General features: G+C 37.8%; 1 protein-coding gene across 1 annotated transcript; it reads right to left on the bottom strand.

Annotated features, from left to right (window-relative positions):
- Positions 1 to 9,801: 9,801 nt before the first annotated feature.
- LOC138151789 (cystatin-like) lies at positions 9,802 to 21,710 on the bottom strand. Its single transcript, XM_069075374.1, has 3 exons — positions 21,367 to 21,710; positions 10,748 to 10,864; positions 9,802 to 10,013 (listed from the first exon to the last, which is right to left on the bottom strand). The coding sequence occupies exons 1-3, from the start codon at positions 21,583 to 21,585 to the stop codon at positions 9,930 to 9,932; spliced, it is 420 nt and encodes a 139-aa protein (XP_068931475.1). The 5' UTR covers positions 21,586 to 21,710; the 3' UTR covers positions 9,802 to 9,929.
- Positions 21,711 to 21,925: the final 215 nt, after the last annotated feature.

Here is a 21,925-nt window from a genome sequence, read left to right as displayed (position 1 = left end):
TAGTTTTGACCACAGTCAAACATCTCAGGGGCCCCCAGGGGTCCTTGAATCGTACTTTGAGAACTGCTTCAATAAACTAAAAGTAGAAACCTGTTGGGCCCAGAGTAATACTTGAAAACTAGTTTGAGGAGAAAATAAAACTTGAAGTTGATAATCAAATATGTATTTGGAATTTTCTTTTTTTTCACAACCAGTTCATTTGTTGTGTGGTGAATGAATAAAGGCTTACTGGATGCCAAGCACTGGGCAAAATGCTGGGGATTGCAAAATAAACAAACTAAAAGACTGGAAAATTGTAGGAAGGATGCTTGGGTCTTATGAGAGAGTAAACTGGCATATCCATCCATGAAAAATGATGCCCTTTAAATAGTCTAAATAATGAAATATCAAATTCTAGAGAGTATCTGAAAGCAGTCTCATGAACTGGAGTCTAAGAACTTCTTCAGGAGGCAGCTAGGTGACTCAATGGATGGAGTGCTGGACCCAGCAGCAGGAAGATTTGAGTTCAAATCTGGCCTCAGATACTTACTAGCTGTGTGATCCTGTGCAAGTCACTTAATCTCTTTTTGCATTGTTATTATTTGTCCTTTGTTCCCAAAGAGGATCATGACATCAGGAAAGTGATGCCATGACAGGCAAGTGAATTGGCTTTAAGTGAGGGAGTGCTGTGCAAAGTCACAAGCCTTACTTTCTCTTCCAGAGTCATCTGGATCCAGTGGCCAGATATAGATCAGGATGTCTGGAGATGGCCCTCAACTTGAGTGCTAGAAGGAATCTCAAGAGATCTTTTCTTCAAATCTGTAATTTTACTGATGAGAAAACTGAGGCCAAGAAAGGCTAAGTCACCTAACCAAGGTCATGCAGTTACTAAATGGTAGACCCAAGATTCAAACCACGTAATTCCAAGTTCAGCTCTCTTTAGGAGGTGGAGGGAGTGGGGAGAACTTTCAAACTTCTTTTTTTTTGGAGTCCCCATACTTAGTGCCAGTACCTCCACCCTCTGTTCCTCCCCACACTCAAATCTCTTGGTTTTTACCATGCAGCTTGACGAAGATGTATTCAAAACTTTTGATGATATTGGTCACATTACTTTGGAATCTAGCTAGGCCAAATAACGGTGCAGCTTTAATCCACCAGAGAAGAAAATGGCAAACCATTACAGTATGTTTGCCAAGAAAACTCCAGGGAAACTATGGTCAATGGGGTCACCAAGAGTCATACATTACTAAACTACTGAATAACAATAGCAGCAAAGAACTTCTGTCTTACTACCACAAAAACTGAATAAGGATCCCCATGTAGGATTATAGAAGAACTAAAAGTCAGAGGAAGATCTTGGTTCTGGTCTTGACTTCCATTAATTTGGTATGACCTCGAACATATCATTTTATGTCTCTAGGCCCCACCTTCTTCATTAGTAAAGTGAAGGGCCTGAACTTAATGATTTCTAAGATTTCTTCCAGCTCTGTTTTCTATTACTCAATGAATATTGTTGGTGGTATCAGTTGAGAGAATTCCAACTATAACAGATTTTAACAGAGCTGCAACATAATAATTAACATTTGCTCCATCTACTAACTACAAACATATATTAACTGTATGTCCCTTAACCTTCTGTGCCTCAGTTTCCACATTTGTAAAATGGAGATAATAGCATCTACCTTCCTGGGCTGTTGTGAGGATAAAATGAAATAATATTTGTGAAGTGCTTTGAAAAGATTTTTAGTTCTAGTTGATAAATTCTATTATTATTATTATTAACTATTAATCACATCAACATCAATACTTATTCCTGATTAATGGCTAATGTATTGGTTAAAAGATAGCAGAGAATTATGATGAATAGGACTGGACTGAGACATCTCAGAAAGGATTAATTACAAAGGAGAAGCTGTGTAAATAATACACCTGAGATAGGGATGATCAGGAAGAAAATAACGAGTGCTGGGTAAGAAATGGATAACTGTAACGGGAATTTGAAGATCTTTCCTGCCCCTTACTAGACCTAGGGGAATTTGAAGACCTCCCCTGCTTTGAAAGTAAACTCTGCCCCCTAATAGACTGAATGTAATCACATGGAGCCTGTGGTGGGAGGAGTTTGCTGAAGGGAAGCAGAGCCCACAGGAAGCTTCCCTGTCGTGAAGATAATCTCTGCCCCCTGATAGGCTGAATATAGTCACATGGAGCCTGTGGTGGGAGGAGTTTCCTAAGGAGAAACAGAGCCCACGGGAAGCTGGTTCAGAGCTAGCCAGATTTGTGGGGGGAGAGAGGATGCTCATTAAGGAGATGGAGAGTAAATATTACTCACAAGGAGATTGTGAGTAAATTTTGATCTTGTGTTGGTTTTAAGACAGCTGGATTCTCTTATCCACTTCTGTATTTAATCTGGAATGATATGTTCTTTTCTTTGAAGGATATGAAGAAAATCCAGCCTACTATAATCACACTGAATTTTGATAACAAACCATTTTCCTAGAACCTAGAACAACTCTGTCCAGATTGAGGCTTTCACAGTAGTTCCTAGTCATCTTTATAACCTGTAGTTTCCATTTGGGCTTCCACTTATTCTTCTGACCAGAAAATTTGACTTTTCTCCTCCCCATCATCCTAGTTCACCTTTAGGTATTATCTCTTCTTATTAGAATGTAAGCTCCTTGAAGGCAGGGAATATATTCTTTTCTTATATTTTCTTCTAATCATTTGGTACATTTTCTTCTTGATATTTACTCTATTGTTGGTTGTTGGTGTTGGTTTGTGGGAAGGCTGAAGGATGCTGCGGCTGTCAGCATTATTATGGCTTCTGAATATCTTTGGTACTATGAAGGAATCGGCTTACTGGTTTTGGGACTGGGTTTTCTGGTGCCTAAGTAAATGTTTCAGTTTCATCCTGTATCTGGAGAATCTGGTATATTTTGCAATCGAATGTCATGCGATACTTGCAGCTATGGTCTTTATTGTGATTGTGGGCGCTGTAAATATTGCATTGGCGCTACAATAACCTACATTCTCCATTAAAATCCAAACAATTTTAAGGGAGCAGGAAAGGGCCCTAACAATTTGGGTGGACTTCCTGTATTTGATTTATAGGAGGACATGAATTAGAAATATGTAGGATAGTCATGATTGCTTGCGACTTGCATCTCTGGAGGGAGTACCCCCATTATTGAGATCTCAGATCCATTCATGTTGGGTTTCTTAATCTAGAGTCTATAAACATCTTTGTTTTCTCCCCAATGTTTCAATAATTGTTATTGTCATTCAGTTATGTCTAACTCTTCATGACACCATAGTATGTCAGGCCCTTCTATCCTCTACTACCTCCCAAAATCTGTTTAAATTTTAAAAATAATCCATTCCTATGATCTATAATTTCTTTCCTTTTTTTGGCTTTTTTTTTGAGGGCAGTTGGAGTTAAATGACTTGCCCAAGGTCACAGGGCTAGTTTTTTGTTTTATTTGTGGTTTTTTTGTGATAAGTGTCTGAGGCTGGATTTGAACTCAGGTCCTCCTGACTCCAAGGCTGGTGCTTTGTTCGCTGTGCCACCTAGCCTCCCCAGATCTATAATTTCTAAAATATATATTTAAAATAAGAATGAAAGGGGGGGGGGAAAGCTGTTTAGGCCACTTTAAGAGCCAGATTCACAGAACTGGAAAGGACCTCAGAGATTAAGTTGTTCAAACCAGAAATGAACAAATGAATCTAAAACAGTAAATCACACACCTACTATGTACAAAGCACTGTGCTAAGTACTAGAAAATAGTAGTTTTTTATAGAATAGCAGAATAGTTTTGTTCTCAAGGAGCCTAAATTCCAATAGGGAGGCAACATATAGAGGAGGTTTCAAACGTAAGTCAGATGAAAAAGTCCAGTGTACAAGGTACAAGGATAATATTAATTAACCTTCTTTAGTGGCAAGGAAAAATAAGAGAGACAGTATGGTACAGTGGGGAGAATGTTAAACTTGGAGTCAGGAAGACCTTAATTCAAATCTTCCCTCAGACACTTATTAACTGTGTGACTCTGAAAATCACATCCTTCCTGAGCCTATTTCTTTTTCTCTGGAAATAGGAATAAGAATATCCATAGTACCTCAAAGGGTTGTAGATAGGATCATAGATTTAGATCTAGAAGAGCCATGATCTGCAATCTAATTGAGCCCTCTCATTTTATAAATGAGGAAACTGAGGCTTCTTACTGAACCTTATTGTTGTCTCACATAGGGAGAATTTGAACCCAGGTCATTATTATTCTAAGGTCAGTAGATACATGTCAGTAGATACATGTCAGTATACACTACATGATGCCAAGTGGATCAAAGTATAAAATGAATGTAAAGACCTTTGCAAATTTTAAAGAATTTAAACAATATTGTTGGTGGCATCAGTTGAAAGAATCACTTGTACCTAGGGTAGGAGTGGGGCACAACTGGTCAGGGCTCAAGAGAATAGCATTAGAAAGGAAACTATCCACCTTACAGGGCTATTATGAAGTTTTGTTTTTTGTGAAGATTTTGCCGATGTTAGAGGCAGTGAGCAGGGAAACAGACTAGAGGAGGAACTAGAGATGGTAACAGCTGGGGGGAGAGAAAGAATGATAAGGAAGAATGAAGGGATAGAATTCCTGAGCTAAATATCATGGAGGGAGGAGAGAGAATTCCCAGACAGTGCCAAATTCCTGGGCCCAGCCTTCTCTTGGAGAATGGAACACATCTGGACTTTGGAGACATAGTGAGAGGACATTCTAGGCATTCCATAGGAGGAGGCAGCCACCACATTTTGCAAGGCAGCTTTTCCAAGCTGGAGAGGATCATGAGTCAACGGTTGCTATTGTTTTTCCTATGTTATCCACATTATCTCATCCCTGCCATGTGATCTGAGGAGATTAGAGAGATTGGGAGATTTGATTTTAATTCCCCAAGAATGTGTGAGACTATTTCTTTATTCATTTGCTGATTAGTTTAATCCTTATAAATATTTTCCTTTTAAAATCCATTTTGCCAGTAAAGGTACAATCTGAGTTGACTAGGGTTCCAGCTGTTCTGGGATAAGAGCTTGAGCCTGTGGGATATGAGCAGGCTGCAACAAGTTGCCATTAAAAAAGTTTCTGGGGAGAAGATCCTTGAAGGCTTTGACTTTCATTTTGGTACCCCCAGAATCTTAGCACAGTACTTGGTACATGGTGGGTATCTAATAAGTGTTTGTTGTTGATTCATTGAAGCTAATTTTTCATAAAAATAGAGATTTGAGTACTTTTGCTAAGAGAGGTTCTCCTCTTCTTCTCCCTCTTCTTCCTGCTGATTAGTTCACATCTCCACGCAGGAGATCCATTCTATTTATCATAAGAAACAGCTGACCTGCCCTGCCTTTGGCTGTTGATTAGGAGGCTGGAATCCTACAGCTTTGCATTGAAAACTGAACATATGGCATGATTTCTAAAGGAAGGAGCAATACAATATGATTTAAGAATATTATTGTAATGAAGATAGGCATATATATGTTCAGAACATCTCTGACTATGTCTCCCCATGAGGGAGAGGCTGTGATGATATGTAATCAAAAGGCCTTAGAGACACTTTGTCAAGTGCAGACATTCTGTAACTCATTCTGGTGTGCTAGCTATGCTGTTAGGAGAAGCCTTTTCCATAAAATTAATTGTATTCAAAATTGACTCCTGGCCAGAGCCATGCAGACTGGTTCTTCATTCTTTTGATCCCTTTATTGATGACCATCCTGAAAAATCAGCCCTTCTTCCCCCTGAGATTGACATATGGCCCTATGAAAAATGGGACTCAGTCTTTTTGCCTTGATATTTGTTCTCTTTCATTTTAGGGGAAGAAATTAGAGATTCTGACCCTACAAGTTTCAAAAGGTCACAAGAGCCTATCTCTGCCAACCTAGCATCCTGGTATTTGGTCTCCCAGTGTCCTGAAATTGCAGTCTCATAGATAACTCATTAATGATACTCCAAGGAACCAGAAGTGCTCTTTGGAACCCAGGTTAGTGGCAGCAGATGAGAACCTAAATGGTAGTCATACTGCATCTGAACACGAACTTGGTGGAACCAATGTTATGTAGAAATTAACCATGTGGTAGCCCACTCTCCTCAGAAAGCAAGTTGATATCAGAAAGATTATCCCTTCAAGATTTTGGGAGAAAATATTTGTATAATCCTTCTTTTTATATCTTCAAGGTAAATGCTACTTTGTAAAAGTTAATTGATGTTAATAATTTAAATAGAACTGAGGTGGTAATCACTTGTACCTTAGGTAAGAGTAGGGCACAACTGGTCAGGACTCAAGAGAATAGTATTAGAAAGCAAACCCTCAAACCCTTCTGGTACTCCTCAAACCCTAAGAAGGGAGAAATAGCAGACCTCACTCTCTATATTATAAAGATCAAAAGCAAATAAAAATGCAAAGAGAGTAACTCTGAGCATGAATATGTAACATTTGGGTATGAATTTCATCAAAAGAGTTATTAGGAGCTGCCACATTTCTGTTCCCTTCACTATAATCTTCTAACACCTCCTCCCCATCCTATTTGATTAAACTTTTTCCTCCAGATTAGGTCCTGAGACTCAGCCAGGTCTAAGGTTTATATTCCCATTTAATTTGCTAGGCTTCACACTTTTTATAGTTTGTTGTCTCTTTGCCAGAAAGAAACAGAATCCAAATCCCTTTTTCTTTCCTTCTCCATGGTAGCAATGGTTAGACTTCAGGGTGTGGTAATTTAGATGTCAGTGTATATCAGATCTCTTCAATGTGTAATTAATGAAAATTCATTTATTCAGATATCTTATAATGACCTATACATCTTGACTTCCAACTCTTACCAGAAAGACTGATTAAACTGGTGGTGCAGTGGAGTCAGGAAAACCTGAGCTCAAATCTGGCCTCAGATACTTACCAGTGTGATGCTGGGCAAGTCACTTAGCCTCTGTTTGCCTCAGTTTCCTCAACAACAAAATGGAGATGATAATAATAACCATCTACCATTAGGCTCAAGAGAGAAAAACAAACAACAAAATAAGAGGATTTTATGTTCTACTTGGAAGATAGACCATGAACACAGGTAATTAATTATACACAAGGTAGTTTGGAGAGGGAGAGAGCCCAAACAGTAGGATGAGTCAGGAAGGGCTTCCAATAGGAGCTGGCAGAGGAGCTCAGATTTGAAGGAAGTGAACAAGTCTAGGAGGCAGAGGTGACAAAGGAGTCTGTCCATTCCAGGCATGGTGGCAAGAAATGGAATATGGACTTCAGCTAGTAGCACAATTGAGTTGGACAGTATAATGTATAAAGGGAGTAAACGAAACAAATCTGGGAAGCTAGGCTGGAGTCGGGGTGTAGAAGGCTTTTACTAACAGATGTGGAGTTTGTATTTTAGCCTAGAGGCCATAGAGACTGTCTCCTCAGGCTCACCATGTGGCAGCTCCTGCTCTGCTTTCCCAGATCCTGGCCCTATAGAAGGGCCACTAGTTAGAATTGATGCTTTAATAAGCTTTTTCTGTTTGTCTTTTGGTGATTTCATCAGTTTGAGGAACTCTACGTGTATGTGCAATCTCTCTGCAAGGATGCAAATGCAACTCTTCTATACCTTATAGTCTTAGCATTGCCTGGAATATAAAAGATTAAATGACTTACCTAGCCATTACCATGTAGGCGGCCAGGAGGTGAAGTACAAAGAGTGCCAGGTGAAGCAGCTAGGTGGCTTAGTGAATAGAGCACCAGCCCTGGAGTCAGGAGGACCTGAGTTCAAATGTGTCCTCAGTGACTTTACACACTTACTAGCTGTGTGACCTTGGGCAAGTCACTTAAACCCAATTGCCCCGCCTTCCCCCAAAGCACCCTCCCAAAAAAGAGTGCCAGGCCTGGAATCAGGAAGACTCATCTTAGTGAGTTCAAATATAGCCTCATACACCCACAAGCTGTGTGATCCCAGGCAAGTCACTTAAACTTGTTTACCTCAGTTTCCTGATCAGCAAAATGAGTTGGAGAAGGAAATGGGAAACCGCTCCATTATCTCTGCCAATTATCATCCCAAATGATGTCACTAAGAGTTGGACACAACTAAACTACTGAACAACAACAACATCTTTATGGAGGCACTTTCTCCTCAGGGACTCTATCATTATAAAACAAAAAAAAGTTGGCCCAGAAATGGAGATAACTACTTCCCAGCCTACCTCACCTCCACTGCTGCAACTCCCCTGTCCTGACACACACACCCATAGACAGATCTGGCAGACCCCCAAAGATAGCACAAGATTGAGAGCCAGGCAAACTGGATTCCAGTCCCAGGACTGCCACTAACTGACTATGAGCTAATGAATTAACATAGCTGAGCCTCAGTTTCAGGGCCTTGTTTGTCAGATTTTCACTGTGACCATTCACACCCCTGGATGAGGTTCTTCAAAAAGAACTTCATAGGCCAGAAGAGAGGGATGGATTCAATTAGAGGAAATCTAATAGGGAAAATGTAGAGTTTTATACACGAGCTCAGAAAGTCACAAATACAAAATGGGGGATTATGGTGAGACAGCAGTTTGTCTAAAAAAGATCTGAGGGTTTTAGCGTCCTGCAAATTCAAGTCAAAAGCATGATATGGCAGCCAAAAATATTAATATGATTTTGGCCTGTTTTAAGAAAGAGACATAGCTTCCAAAAGTAAGGAGGTAATAGTCCTACTATAATTTGTCCTGGTCAAATCATATCTAAGTATTCTGTTCAGCTCAAGGTGCCACAGTCTATGAAAGGCATTTTAGAGAACCACCAGAGGGAGGGCAATCCAAATGGTCAAGGGCCTTGAGTTTATGCTATATGACGATCAGTTAAGGAACTGAAGGTGCTTCCCTTGCAGAAGAGAAGGCTGAAGGGGAATAGTGTGGGTATATTCAGGTACCCAAAAGGTTATCCTGTGAAAGAGGGGTTATATTTGTTTTCTTTGGACTTATAGTACAGAGTGAAGATGAGAGGTCACAAGGAGGCATGTATATTTAACCTCAATGTAACCTCCCTAACAGACCCAACCAAAAGTGGAACGGTGTGCCTCTGGTGATGGTGGGTTCTCTCTCATGGGAGGTCATCAAGCAGAGGATGGACAACTAGTTTGGGTGAATATTTTAATTAGAATTCCTTTTTCATTATCAGTTGGGTTAATTCAGTCACAAAAGTCCTTTCCAACTATGAAATTCTATTCTTTCCAACTATGAAATCTGCCTATCTGAGATGTTACAGGAAGGTCAAGTATTTTCACCAGATAGATGAGTAAACAAAAATGCCCTTTCAGTTCTCTGTGATGACCAGGGCTTACCTTTGCAAAATTTTACCTCCCCTCTGCTATCCTCCCTTTCAAAGGCTGAAAGGTTGCTTCCTATAGGATTACTATTCAAGGCAACTATGTGGTATAGTGTATAGAGCACTGGACTTATAGTTAGGAGAGACCCAAGTTCAAATCTTGACTTGAAAATTTGATAGCTATGAGGCCCTGGGCAAGTCATTTAACCTATATCTGACTCATTTTCCTCATCTGTAAAGTGGGATTAATAACAGTACTTACCTCCCAGGATTGTTGGAAAGATCAAATATTTTCCAAGAATTTTGCAACCCTTGAAGTACTGCATAAATTCTATTATTAATTCCTGTGAATTTCTTACAAGGAGCAATTTGTAAGCACAGATCAAGTATGTGGTCAGTTATTATTACTTTTATTATGATTTGTTTAAAGACTGTAAATTCTTATTACCATGAAATGAGAAAGATGGAAGATAGTTCACAGACAAAGAAAAGGCAGAGTCAGTAGATGTTCCCAAAAAAACCTTTTTTTTTTCTTTATGCTTGCTTACAATGAATTTCTGCTCTCCTTCCTTTTTAAGGAGATAGAAGAGTCTGGAAAGAAAACCTGATGCTGCAGCTCCCCACGGGAACCCAGTTAAATATTAGTACAGTTACTGCTCCTCAGTTCATATTGTCCATTCCAAGGCACAGCAAAAACATAAAAAGTACAGTTGATTACCTGCAGAAGAGGGGGGAAAAAAGAGAAAACTTAGAAGAAAAAAGCAAATATAAAGACACCTGCCTTAATAGGCAGAATGGCTCCTGGAGGATTTGAATGATGCCCACTCACTCAGATAGTTTAACCTGGGTACCATCAACCATTATCACAGTGAGTTCCACATCTGGAGAATTGGTTTGGAACCATCAGTGGCTTCAGACACTTTGTCAGATAATGACCTTATTCTAAACAGTTTCTGATCCTGAGGTTTTCCTTTAATTTAATCGAAAGAAGAGCCCTAGTTTTGGAGTTAGGAGATCTCCATTCAAATTTTGGTTCTGTCTCTCTTTTTTTTAAAGCAATTGGGGTTAAGTAACTTGCTCAAGTTTACATGGCCAGTTATTTTGTGTGGGTGCCAAGTAATCTGAGGCTGGAACCGATCCCGGCTCTCCCGACACCAGGGCTGGCGCTCTTATTTACTGTGCCACCTGGCCGCCCCTTGGCTCTGTCTCTTAATCCTGAGCAAGTCATGTAACTTTTCTGGGCCTCAGTTTCCTCATTTGGAAAATGAGAGGGTTGAGCTAAATGAGCTCTAAGATCCCTTCTGGATCCATAGCAATGACCCAATGAGACACAAGCTAAAAATTTTCTCTTTCAAAAACATTTTTGCATATTGCCTAGCACATAATAGGTGCTTAATAAATACCAATTGACTAAGAATTATTAATTATTCAAAGTAGATTTTAGTCACTTACCTTATATAATTTTGGGTCCTCTTGAAGGCTACAGTTAACAGGATAAAATTCTGCATCTTTTGGACACATGGTCCTGCTGAGTTCCATGTCTATGAGGTACTCAAATCCACTTGACAACTGTTAATGAACAATTACATAAGTAGGGTTATTATCATTATTATTCTCTCTTCTTATATCTGCAAACCCCATGCACCAAACTCTGGGCCTTTATGGATTAGATTGGGGGCTTCTTCAAAAAATAAATTTTTTCCCTTTCATTTTTGCCAAAATTAAAAATTTTCTTTGGGAACTTCAGAATATAGCTGTGTTGTTTATATATATATATATATATATATATATATATATATATATATATATATATGTCTCTGCTAGGGGGCAGCTAAATGGTTCAGTGGATAGAGCACCAGACCAGGAGTCAAGAAGGCCTGAGTTTAAAGCCTCAGATACTCACTAGCTGTATAACCCTGGGCAAGTCACTTAATCATGTTTGTTTCAGTTTTCTCATATGTAAAATGAGTTGGAGAAGGACATGGCAAACCACCCCAACATCTTTGCTAAGAAAGCCCCAAATGGGATTGCAAAGAGCTGGACATGACTGAAAAAAATTAACAGCAAAAACAGAGTCTGTTTGACTGTAGAAGAAAGAGTCACCAGGTCCTGTGTGAGCACTCAAGAAAATAATACATACTGAAAAGAAGACAGACTTTATTTTACTTCACAGACAGAAAATAAAAAATGCAAAAGATTCACAGAAAACTATAATCAACATAATTCTCCTTTTCCTGGTGTTTTAAAGACACCAAGGCCACAGGTAATAGCTAAGATCTCTTGGGTAAAAGACTGAGTTGAAAGATAGAGGGGATAATTATTTGGATCTCAGAGGCTCCCTTCTTCCAATGACCTTCTCACTTGGAACAGATTCCCACCCATTTCTATTATGCATTGGAAGTCATTTATTGGGTTCAGCCAACTCTGCCATATGTTAATCAACCAATAATTATTTAATGCCTAGCACATAGTTGTTCTCTTAGGTAGTTTGGCTAAGACCATACCTACTGGATGAGAAATTAAGATGACTGGAACTTTCACTTTGAGAGATCACAAACTACTTCCAAAACAGTCCAGGAGCTAATACTCATAGAAGCAGTAGGCAGGGAAAAGAAAAGAACTCCATGGAGTGATTAGTAAAGTGACCAAGTGATCAGAAGAATTTCTCAATTAACCTGATATTACAGGGTGTGAACCATTGCCTGAAAGCAACTAGAAGATCCTTTTCATGACATGTGAACATGCTCACTAGCACTATACGGTTAGATTTAAGAGACTAGGGCCATATCCTGATGACTAAGGCTGACTGAAAATCCTTTATCCCTCCCAGTGACCTACGAAAGCTAGATGATGTCTTCCTTAATTCTTCCCCTGATGCAGTAGCTCAAGCTCTTGGCTTGAAGGTAGCATTTACATTTAAATCCTGCTTCAGACACTTAATCTTTTATAAAAATTTATATATATATATATATGTATATATATATATATATATATATATATATATATATATATATATATATATATTATTCAGTGATCTAAGACAATTCCAAAGGACTCATGATGAGAAGTGCTATTTCCAGAGCAAGAACTGATGGAGTCTGAATGCAGATAGAAGTATACTATTTTCTACTTTCTTCATTTTTTAGTATTTTTTTTCCTGTTTTCTTTCACAACATGACTAATAAGGAAATGTTTTACATGATTGAACATATATAACCTATATCAAATTACCATCTCAGGGAGGGGGGAGAGCAGGGAAAGAATTTGGAATTCAAAATTTTAAAAAATGAATGTTAAAAATTGTTTTACATGCCATGGAGAAAAATAATTATTAAAAGTAAGAAATATGTAGAAAAATATGTATCTTTTTCAATCAGTAAAAATCTATCTTCTCATCTTCCCACTCTAAACCTTCCCCTCAAATGAGAAGGAGAGAAGAAAAACACCTGTTACAAATATGCAACAACGTATAGTCAAGGATTTAAGATTCTACTTTGGGCACATCCCCCCCAAAAAAAAGAAGAAAAAGAAAGGTTCATTTCTGTACAATCCTTCACCTATCAGGAGGTAGTTAGCATATTTCATTATTCCTCTGGAATCTTAGTTTCTCATTATGCTGATCAGAGTTCCTAATTTTTCAAAGTTGTATTTATCATATTTGAACTTTCTGGGAAAAGGAACTTTTGGATTCAGCTCAATTTTGAAGAAAGCTCTATAAAATTCCCATGCTGTTTCTTCCTTAGAGAGTAAAGTCACTTATTACTCAGATACCCTGACCAAACCAGTGGGAAGGAAATTGCTTACTCAGAAGCCTCCAAAATATGTTTACTTTCTGAGAATAGCCTAAATTATGGAATGGGACTACAAATGGGTATAGATTGGGAGACATATATTGCTCTGTAAGAAAAAGGAACTCAAAATATTGCCCTAATAAAGTGAATACAGTATTGGGCCTGGCATTGGTGAGACCAGTGACCCTGAGCAAATCACTTATTATAATCCACTGGAGGAAGAAATGGCAAACCACCATAGTATCTTTGCCAAGAAAAACTCATGCACAGTATGGTTCATGCATCCACTCATAAAGAGTAGGACATGACTGAACTAAACAACAATAAACATACTGCTCTTCTATGGGTATCTAATGATACTTGAAAGTCTCATATATTTCAGGTTCTGTTCATAGATCCCTATCATTCTTTTGTATCTTAGCTATTTTCTGTTGGGATTTTTTAAAAAGGCTGATCCATATCCACTTTGGGATGTGTTATTTAGGAGACCCCTTTCCCCACATTTGGGCAAACCTAGACATGAGTCATACCATGAGTACATTTAAACATTTTCCTGCAGCGGTCTGTGTGGAGACCACAAACTAAAAAGATACTGATTCTCTTGGGGTCATCTTGATGAGGCTGACTTTTGACCAGCAGCTATGAGGGTCTTGTCTAAGTCTGCCCATTAACAGGAAGCTCTGTCAAATAACAAAACCCTTGCTTCCTTAGCCCATACTTTGTGTACGTGATTAGTCCCTCACACTGGAACAAATGTTGCAAGCTATGTTCCTTGTTATCTGACTATTTCCCTGAACTGTTTCCCTTTTCTGCCTCCCCTTTTCTCTGAGGCTAACTACTCATGTAGAAGTATATTCTGCTCTGGTAACAACTGTAATCACCACCCCATCCCACCTTCATCTGCTTCTGCTTTTCCTTCTGTGACTGCTTTGTTTCTCTGGTAACACCACTGCTTACACTTTTTTTTTAATGATTATGACTTATTTTCTGTTGATAGAATTGCCCTTAATATTGTTTTTCATGAGAGTTCACTTATATGGAAATGTTACAGGGAGCTCAGAGGGTACCCACAGTTGGATGGGATATGAATTCCCCACGCCCACTCTAAGGAATACAAAAGAAACATTAAATATTGAGATTTACCCTTAATCGCCTAAGTGGTTAAACAAGAGCCCACCTGAAATAATTGGCAAACAATATCAACCTTTTAATTCAACAAACATTTACTAATTACCTGCTGAATGCAAGGAAATGTGCTAGGTACTAGGAGAAATTAAAGAACAAAGCAGACTGCTTCAAGAAGCCATCTCTAGGGAATGGGATGAAAAAAAGAAAAAAAGAGAAAGTTACATATAACTTTATTACATATTTAAAAGAAAGAGAAAGTTGTACGTAATAGATCTGCAGTTTTATATGCAATCATCTTTTTTCTATTGTCATGCAAATGCTTGTTTTATTTCTTAAGTTCAGAATTAAATAAATAATATTTTTAGAAAAGAAGCTTGATCTTCAATAGTATATGTAGTATACATAATATAGTAATATAACATAAGATAATATGTTGATACAGCATATATTCATATAATGCTATTATAATATAATATATAATATACCCTATACATGATATATACATATGTGCATTCAGTATGCTTGTGAATGTTTAACTCACTATCTAAAAAAAAGTCCTCATAGCACACTTTTAAGTTTGATCTGCATTATTAACATTTTCTCCATCATTTTCTTAAGTCTAAATAATACAATATTTCAAGCCCTAAATAGGAGTGTTTGGTAATTTCACAGGTGCTAAAAGTTTAACAACTGACTCAATTTGACCTGGCTGCTGCACTCCTTTGTGTATAAAGCAGTGTAATATAAGGTAGAAGGTAAGATATAGGGGCAGCTAGGTGGCACAGTGAGTAAAGCGCCGGCCCCAGAGTCAGGAGAACCTGGGTTCAGATCCGGCCTCAGACACTTAACACAAACAAAAAAAACCTAGCCACGTAACCTTGGCCAAGTTACGTAACCCCAATTGCCCTCCAAAAGGCAAAAAAAAGAAGGTAAGATATAAAGCACTCAGAAAAGTTGGAGGCAGGAGATCAGGGAAGACATGATGTTGGATCTTTTCTCTAGAACAATCCATTCATTTCAGAAAGCTTCCCTTTGACACACTCAACAAGTGATCACCTAGTCTCTGTTTGAAACCTCCACGGAGGGAGCACTCACACCTTTGCATTCTACTTTGGGACAACTCTTATTGTTAGGAAGGTTTTCCTTTTTTGCAGTTTACACCCTTTTTGTTCCTGGTTCTGCTCTCTAGGGTCAGACAGACTATGACAGCCCTTCAAATAAATGAAGACACTATAATTTTCCCCTTATAATTTTATAATATAAATATAAAAATTTTATATAAATATAAAATTTTATAATTTTATTTATAATTTATAAATTTTCTCTTCTCCAGCTTAAATGTTTTCTCCAGTGGCAGACATTAAAACAAGATTATTTTGGAAGCTATGTGAAAAATGAATTAGACTGACAAGAGGGAGATCAGTTATGAAACTATGAAAATATTACATACAAAGATCCATGATAGCCGCAAGTGAGAAGATGCCAAGGTATGTAGAAAGAAGGAAGAAGTCAGTAATGTCAAACACTAGAAATGGCAAGGAGGATGAGTGAGAAAAGGTCATTATATTTCTCAATTAAGTAGTGTAGCAGCAAGCACCCCAGCGTCCCCAGGGTAGCTGCTAACACAGGTTCTTGGATCTGCTTTGTTAAAGGAAAGCAACTCAAAATGGGTTAACAAGCTTACTTTAATCAGTCAAACATATGTATCGTTTACCTAGTTCAGGGGAAAAAGGTCAGCACCCCAAACTTCAGAGTATACAGACAAAATTATCAAGACAGAGAAACAGATCAAGTAGACAGTTTCCAAACTGTCCAACCATTACATCCATACCAAATCAACATCTGGGTTTTTCAAAGCCGGGGGACTCTCAAGGATGGCTTCCCAGAGTCTTATCTGATCAAATCACAGAACACTTCTCAAAGTGAGCCCCAAAACAAAGCCTCAAATCAGGGTTTATATAGCCTTCTCCTGGCTCAGAGAATGTAACAACTTTCTAGACCCACTGGCCAATCAAAAAGTATCTACTGAAAAACAAGCCTCCCACCCCAGGCTCCAGGTGCACTTTAGCCTAGGGGCAGGGAAGATCTTAAAAATTTACATTCCCATTACAAGTAGTCAGTCATCTCCAGAATGGTTGAACTAGTTCATGTTTTCACTAACAAGATAGTAATGTACCTATTTCCTCACATCCCCTCCAGCATGTCATTTTTCTTTTCTGTTCATCTCAGCCAATATGATAGGTATGAGGTGGTACCTCAGTTGTTTTCATTTGAATTTTTTTAATTATTTGTAATTTAGAGTACTTTATATAACTTTATATATATACTTTCTCCCTCTGAAAACTGTTCATAACCCCTTGACCATTTATCAATTGAGAAATAACTCTTATTCTTATGAATTTGGCTCAGTTCCCTGTATATTTTTTAATGTGGTTCTGGCCTTCTCAATGGGTAGGTAGGGAGGGGTAAGAGGTAGGGAAAGAATTTGACATAGAAAACAATTGTTTATTGTTTTTTTAAAGAGTTCCTTAGTGACTTTGAAGTAGTAGTTCCAGTAGAGTTATTGGGATGGACACCAGATTCTGGGACATGAAAAACAAGTGGGTGGAGAAAACTGAAACTTTTTTTTTTTAAGTTTAGCAAAAAGGGGGAGGAAAGTTATAGAATAATAGCTGAAAATGAAAGAAGCAGGATTATGTGAAGAAAATAATTTCTCTAAGTTAATAGAAGAGGAACTTTTAGAATAAAAATCTGATTTTCTAAGATCAAGTAACGAATGTTTGAAGGCTTATTTCAGGAATAGCTAGGTGGCCCAGTGGATCCTAGGCCTGGAGTTAGGAAGACTAAATTCAAATACAGCTTCATACATTTACCAGCTATGTGACCCTGGGATGACTTAACCCATCTACCTCGACTCCCTCATCTATAAAATGGGGAAAATAAGAGAACCTATCTTCTAAGGTTGTGAAGATAAAATATGTGTCAACGGCTTTTCAAACCTTAAAGCATTATATAAATGCTAGCTATCACTATTATTTTGCTCCATAATAAAAAATAATAGCTCAGCAAGACCCACTACTGTACAATTTGGGGACATATGGTCTGTGGTAATTATAGAAAATTCAAATTTTTTAAGATCTAGGGAAGATCTGAACATGTTTATAGGCAGTAGAGAAAGGTCTAGTCAAAACAGGACAATCTGAAATTACAATACTTAATATAATTAAGCATTAATGTGGTTGGTTCAGACTTCTCTTCAACTCAGAAGTAACTCAAAGGTTTGGACATTTCCATGAAAAAATTAGATCTAACTATGCTCTACATCACCCACACTAATGAAAAATAATGTTGTGTGTAATCCTATATATATATATGTATATGTATGTATATGTATATATGTATACATATATGTCTGTGCTTGTGTGTATGTGTGTATCTCTATCCATCTATCTACCTATTTATCTATATCTTCATTTTTACAGCAGTATCATTTTTAGCAGCAGATTTATCCTGCTAATTATGTTTTATTTTAAATAATTTCCATGATAAAATCTCTTTGAATTTTTTAAATCCTCACCAACTAATGCCTGGGATAAATCAATCAGAAGGACATTGGAGAGAAGGAGGGAGCCAATCTACAACTAAGCATTAGATTATGAGGTTTTTCAAGGAAAAAAATCCTAGGATTTGGGGACTAGAACAGACTTTAGCAACCATCAAGCTCAGAAAATTAAGACACAGAAATACAAAGTGACTTACTTGGGTTATACAGTGTCAGAAGAAAGATGTAAATCCAAGTCTTCCTAAATTCACAACCAGTGACTCAGAAACCATACCAATTGTTCTCAAACTTTTCTGTAGTGATAGAACCCTTCAGTTTAAACAAAACTTTGACTGAATCCTCTGCTAAATCTTCTAAAATTATCATTTCTAATTGCTATTAACAAACCACCTTAATAAAATACAGAATAATAAATAATTCTTTTCACACATTAAGGATTACTTACAAACAAACACAAACTTCGGATATTACAAGGTTCCTTGAAGCATAATTTAAGAAACACAGCATTTATACCATGTTAGATTAGAACTTTAATTTCCCTATTTGGAGTCTTTTATATCTGTCCAACCCACCACCCCTCATCCCCATCCAACCTCAATCCACTACCATCACATTCCCAGGAAGGAAGTATATTGAGAACCATATCCAGATGTAAGCACCTTGACATTTGACAAAAAAAAAACAAAACCCATAAAGGGTCTCAGATAGTAGTACCCTAATATTTGGCTTCATACATAGCACTTATCTATGATTTTGATCTGAGAGAGAGATTAGGATATCATCAATTCTATGCTGAGAATTACTGGGCATCTCCATGGACTCAATATATTCTCATATGAATTCAGCGAATAATCAAATAAATCCCCAAATGTGTCTTATAGTGAAGGTTTGTGGTTTAATAAAAACTGCTTATTCAAATGGGAAAATAACTGAAATGGTGCTGCTATTGGACAGCACTTTAAGGAGATATGCTGACATCAGTCAATAGATTCCCAAGGACTCCTGATCTGATACTCAGACTCATTAGGTTTTGGATGGCCAGTATTCGAAATGAAGGTAAAGAAAGACCTGACTTGCTAAAATGACCCTTAAAGATATATATATGTGTGTGTGTGTGTGTGTATATATATATATATATGTATATATATATATGTGTGTGTGTGTGTGTGTATATATATATATATATACATATCCAGACAAAAAAATAATTCATCAGTATATTTCTAGAGGCTGGTTTTGTATAAAAGATCCAGAAAATGTCTGTGATCTGGGCAAAGTAATGGGAACAAAGATGTTGGGACTGAAAAGGGACTTTAGAATTCATCTAGCCATGATTGAGTTATGACAGTATGTAACTTATAAATGCAGAAACTGGCAGTCAGAAAAGTTAATGACTTGCTCTATTCACTTTGTGTCATTGACCCCTTCTGCAGCCTGGTCAAGCTGATGGACCCTTGTCAGAATCATATTTTTAAATGCATAAAATAAAATGTTGTTGCTCAATCATGTCTGACTCTTTCTGACCCCATTTTGGAGTTTTCTTGGCAAAGACACTGGAGTGGTTTGCCATTTCTTTCTCCAGCTAATTTTACAGATGAGGAACTAAAGCAAACAGGGTTAAGTGTTTTGCCCAGGGTCACACAATTAGTTAATGTGTGAAGTCGGATTTGAACTTAGCAAAATGAGTTTCCCTGATTCAAGGTCTGGCACTCTACCTGCTGCACCATCTAGCTGCCGTATAATAAATAAACAACATATAATATGTAGTATTACAAACCAATTTCATAGAAATATTCTCAACGTATTTTTTTCTAAAAATGAGTTCATGGACCCCAGATTAAGAACTTCTCCTGGAATAAGAAGAAAAGTTCCTATATCCACCAAAATATTTATAGAAGTACTTTTTGTGATAGCAAAAAAAAAAGGAAACAAAGTAGATGCTAATCAATTTGGGTTAGGCAAATGGAATGTAATGGAATACTATTGTATTATAAGAAATGTGTATGTGATGAATACAGAGAAATATGGAAAATCTACATGAACTGATGCAGAGTAAAGTATATAGAGCCAAGAAAACAATATACACAATATTTACAACAATGAAAATCGAAAGAATAACTTTACATAAACTAAAAGTAATTATATCAAGATTATAAAAATCAAGCACGATTCACATGAAAAGATAGGAGAGGATAACCCCCTCCCCCAATCCCTCCCTTTCATAGAAGCAGAATCTCCCATAGATATTGTACATTGTGCATATTTTTGTACTTTTTTACAGTATTGATCAGTTGTGATAATTTTCTCCTCTTTTTTTTTCTTTCAAAATTTTTTTGTCTTTAAAAAACTGTTTGATATATGAGATGCCTCCCTGGAAGGAGGAAGGGAAGGGATTTTGGGGGAAGTGATGACATAAAAAAACAAAAGGCATTGATAAAAATTTATTTTTAAGAAACCAACCTAGTAGGAGTTCATGCAGCTAGCAAAGTGGTGGAGCCAATCTTCTAGAGGTTTCAAGTTCCAGAACTGAGCATGGGAATTGCACTAGCAAATATAATCTACCTTTAAGTTATCCTCTAATCACAGGAAAGGCAGCGATCCTGGAGTAAAGGCTGATATGGGGAGATGGGGTTAAAGGCAGGGGGAAAGACAAAAGTTGGAGGGAGGGTGATGGTGGTGGTGGTAGTGGTGCAACAGAACAAAGAGGACCAGGAAGCTGATTCGGGATTTTTCTCCAATCTCCCACACTCTCTTCTGGTGCTTCTGATTGGGAATGCATCCAACCTGGCCTATAACTTTGCCCTTCATGGGCAATATTGCTTTGGCTACTGATTGCATCCTACAAAACCATTTCTCCTGCCTCTTGTCTCTTCCCCCACCTACTTCAAAACCTTACCCCCAGCCTTGTTACACCATTTCAAGATGACCTCTCAACTGAGACTAATCACTCACCTAACATCTCAATGGAACTAGAAATAACCTGAAAACAGAGAAAGTTGAAAGAGGCAAGGACAGGGAGCTGGAAGGCCCCTGACTGAGGGGGCTGTATCCTACTCTGCCATTAGCCAGTTGTATGACTTCAGGCAAATCACTTTACCTCTCTTGGTCTCAATTTCCTTATGTATAAAATGAGAAGGTTGGAAAAAGTTTAAGTGAACACCTGCATGTGAAATGAATGATCTGTGTCACTAAGCTCACCTCATGGAAATTGCTGAACACTTCTTGGAATAATTCTTTTCTTTTTCCCTCTGTCTGGTTTTCTGTCTCTACTTCACTCATCCTTTCTGGATTTCTTCCTTTTCTCTTCTCGGTCTAATATTACTTCTTCCACTGCTCTACTGTGCAATTGTAGTATTTTTAAAGAAAATGCTTATCTGTTGTTTTTCTTTAACAACATAGTTTATTCCGAAATAAACATCTAATGAAATAAAAACTTTTCTTTTCTCAAAATGGTCTAATAATTTCTTTTTACTTGAAGAAGAGCTGAAAATGACCCTTTCTGAGTGGGTCACCTTCAACAGCAGGGAAGGCTTCTCACCCTTACTTCACAGAAGCAGTGGGGGTGCTGGGACACAGAGAGGAAGACTGACCTGCTCCTGGGCTCGAATCAGCTTGGTCATCTGGTAGAGGTACTCATCACTGCTCTCCTGGTTGTACTGCTTTATGGAAAATCGAAGGGTCTCTGGGAAAAACGCGTGGTTCTGTTCAATATCAATGAATTTTCTCCATACATTCTGATTTTCCTGGGACTGTATCACCAAGAACAGGGCAGTTAGCAGGAGCAGTGGGATCTGCAAGAGCCTGGACATTGCTTCTTGCCTTGGAGAGTAATGGTAACGGTTTGGTAGATGATGTCTCAGCCTTCTGTGATTTTGTCCCAGATACTGGTTTTGACTAGTTTCTGTCAAGTATTAAAATATTTCTCTCTTGTATTGGCTCCTCCTCCTTCCTTCTCCTCCCCCCAATTTTTTTTGCCTTTTTTTTCCCAAAACAAAAACAAAAAGCAGATAAGGACAGAGGACACAATGTAGAGAAAGAAACAATCCCTGATGTCTAGAAACTTACATTCTTACCCTCCAACAAATTTAAGCAAGTTAGAAAGCTCTGCTTTTTTTTTGGTGGGTCCAGTCTATTTCAACCTTACACTTT

This window comes from Petaurus breviceps, unplaced genomic scaffold, assembly GCF_028583685.1.
Source record: "Petaurus breviceps papuanus isolate PSGF00001 unplaced genomic scaffold, PetGlider_PUasm1.0 90919, whole genome shotgun sequence".
Taxonomy (NCBI): Eukaryota; Metazoa; Chordata; class Mammalia; order Diprotodontia; family Petauridae; genus Petaurus; species Petaurus breviceps.
Note: the sequence above shows the minus strand (reverse complement) of the source record. Positions and strands in the feature narration are given on the sequence as shown.

Bases quoted from the DNA above. Each gene is read 5' to 3' on its own strand.
- LOC138151789 (XM_069075374.1), bottom strand. From the start codon at position 21,585: ATGTCCAGGCTCTTGCAGATCCCACTGCTCCTGCTAACTGCCCTGTTC. The intron at 10,865-21,366 runs GTCAGTCTTCCT...GTTCATTAACAG, and splicing joins TGATTCGAGCCCAGGAGCAG to TTGTCAAGTGGATTTGAGTA. The intron at 10,014-10,747 runs GTAAGTGACTAA...CCTCTTCTGCAG, and splicing joins AGGACCCAAAATTATATAAG to GTAATCAACTGTACTTTTTA.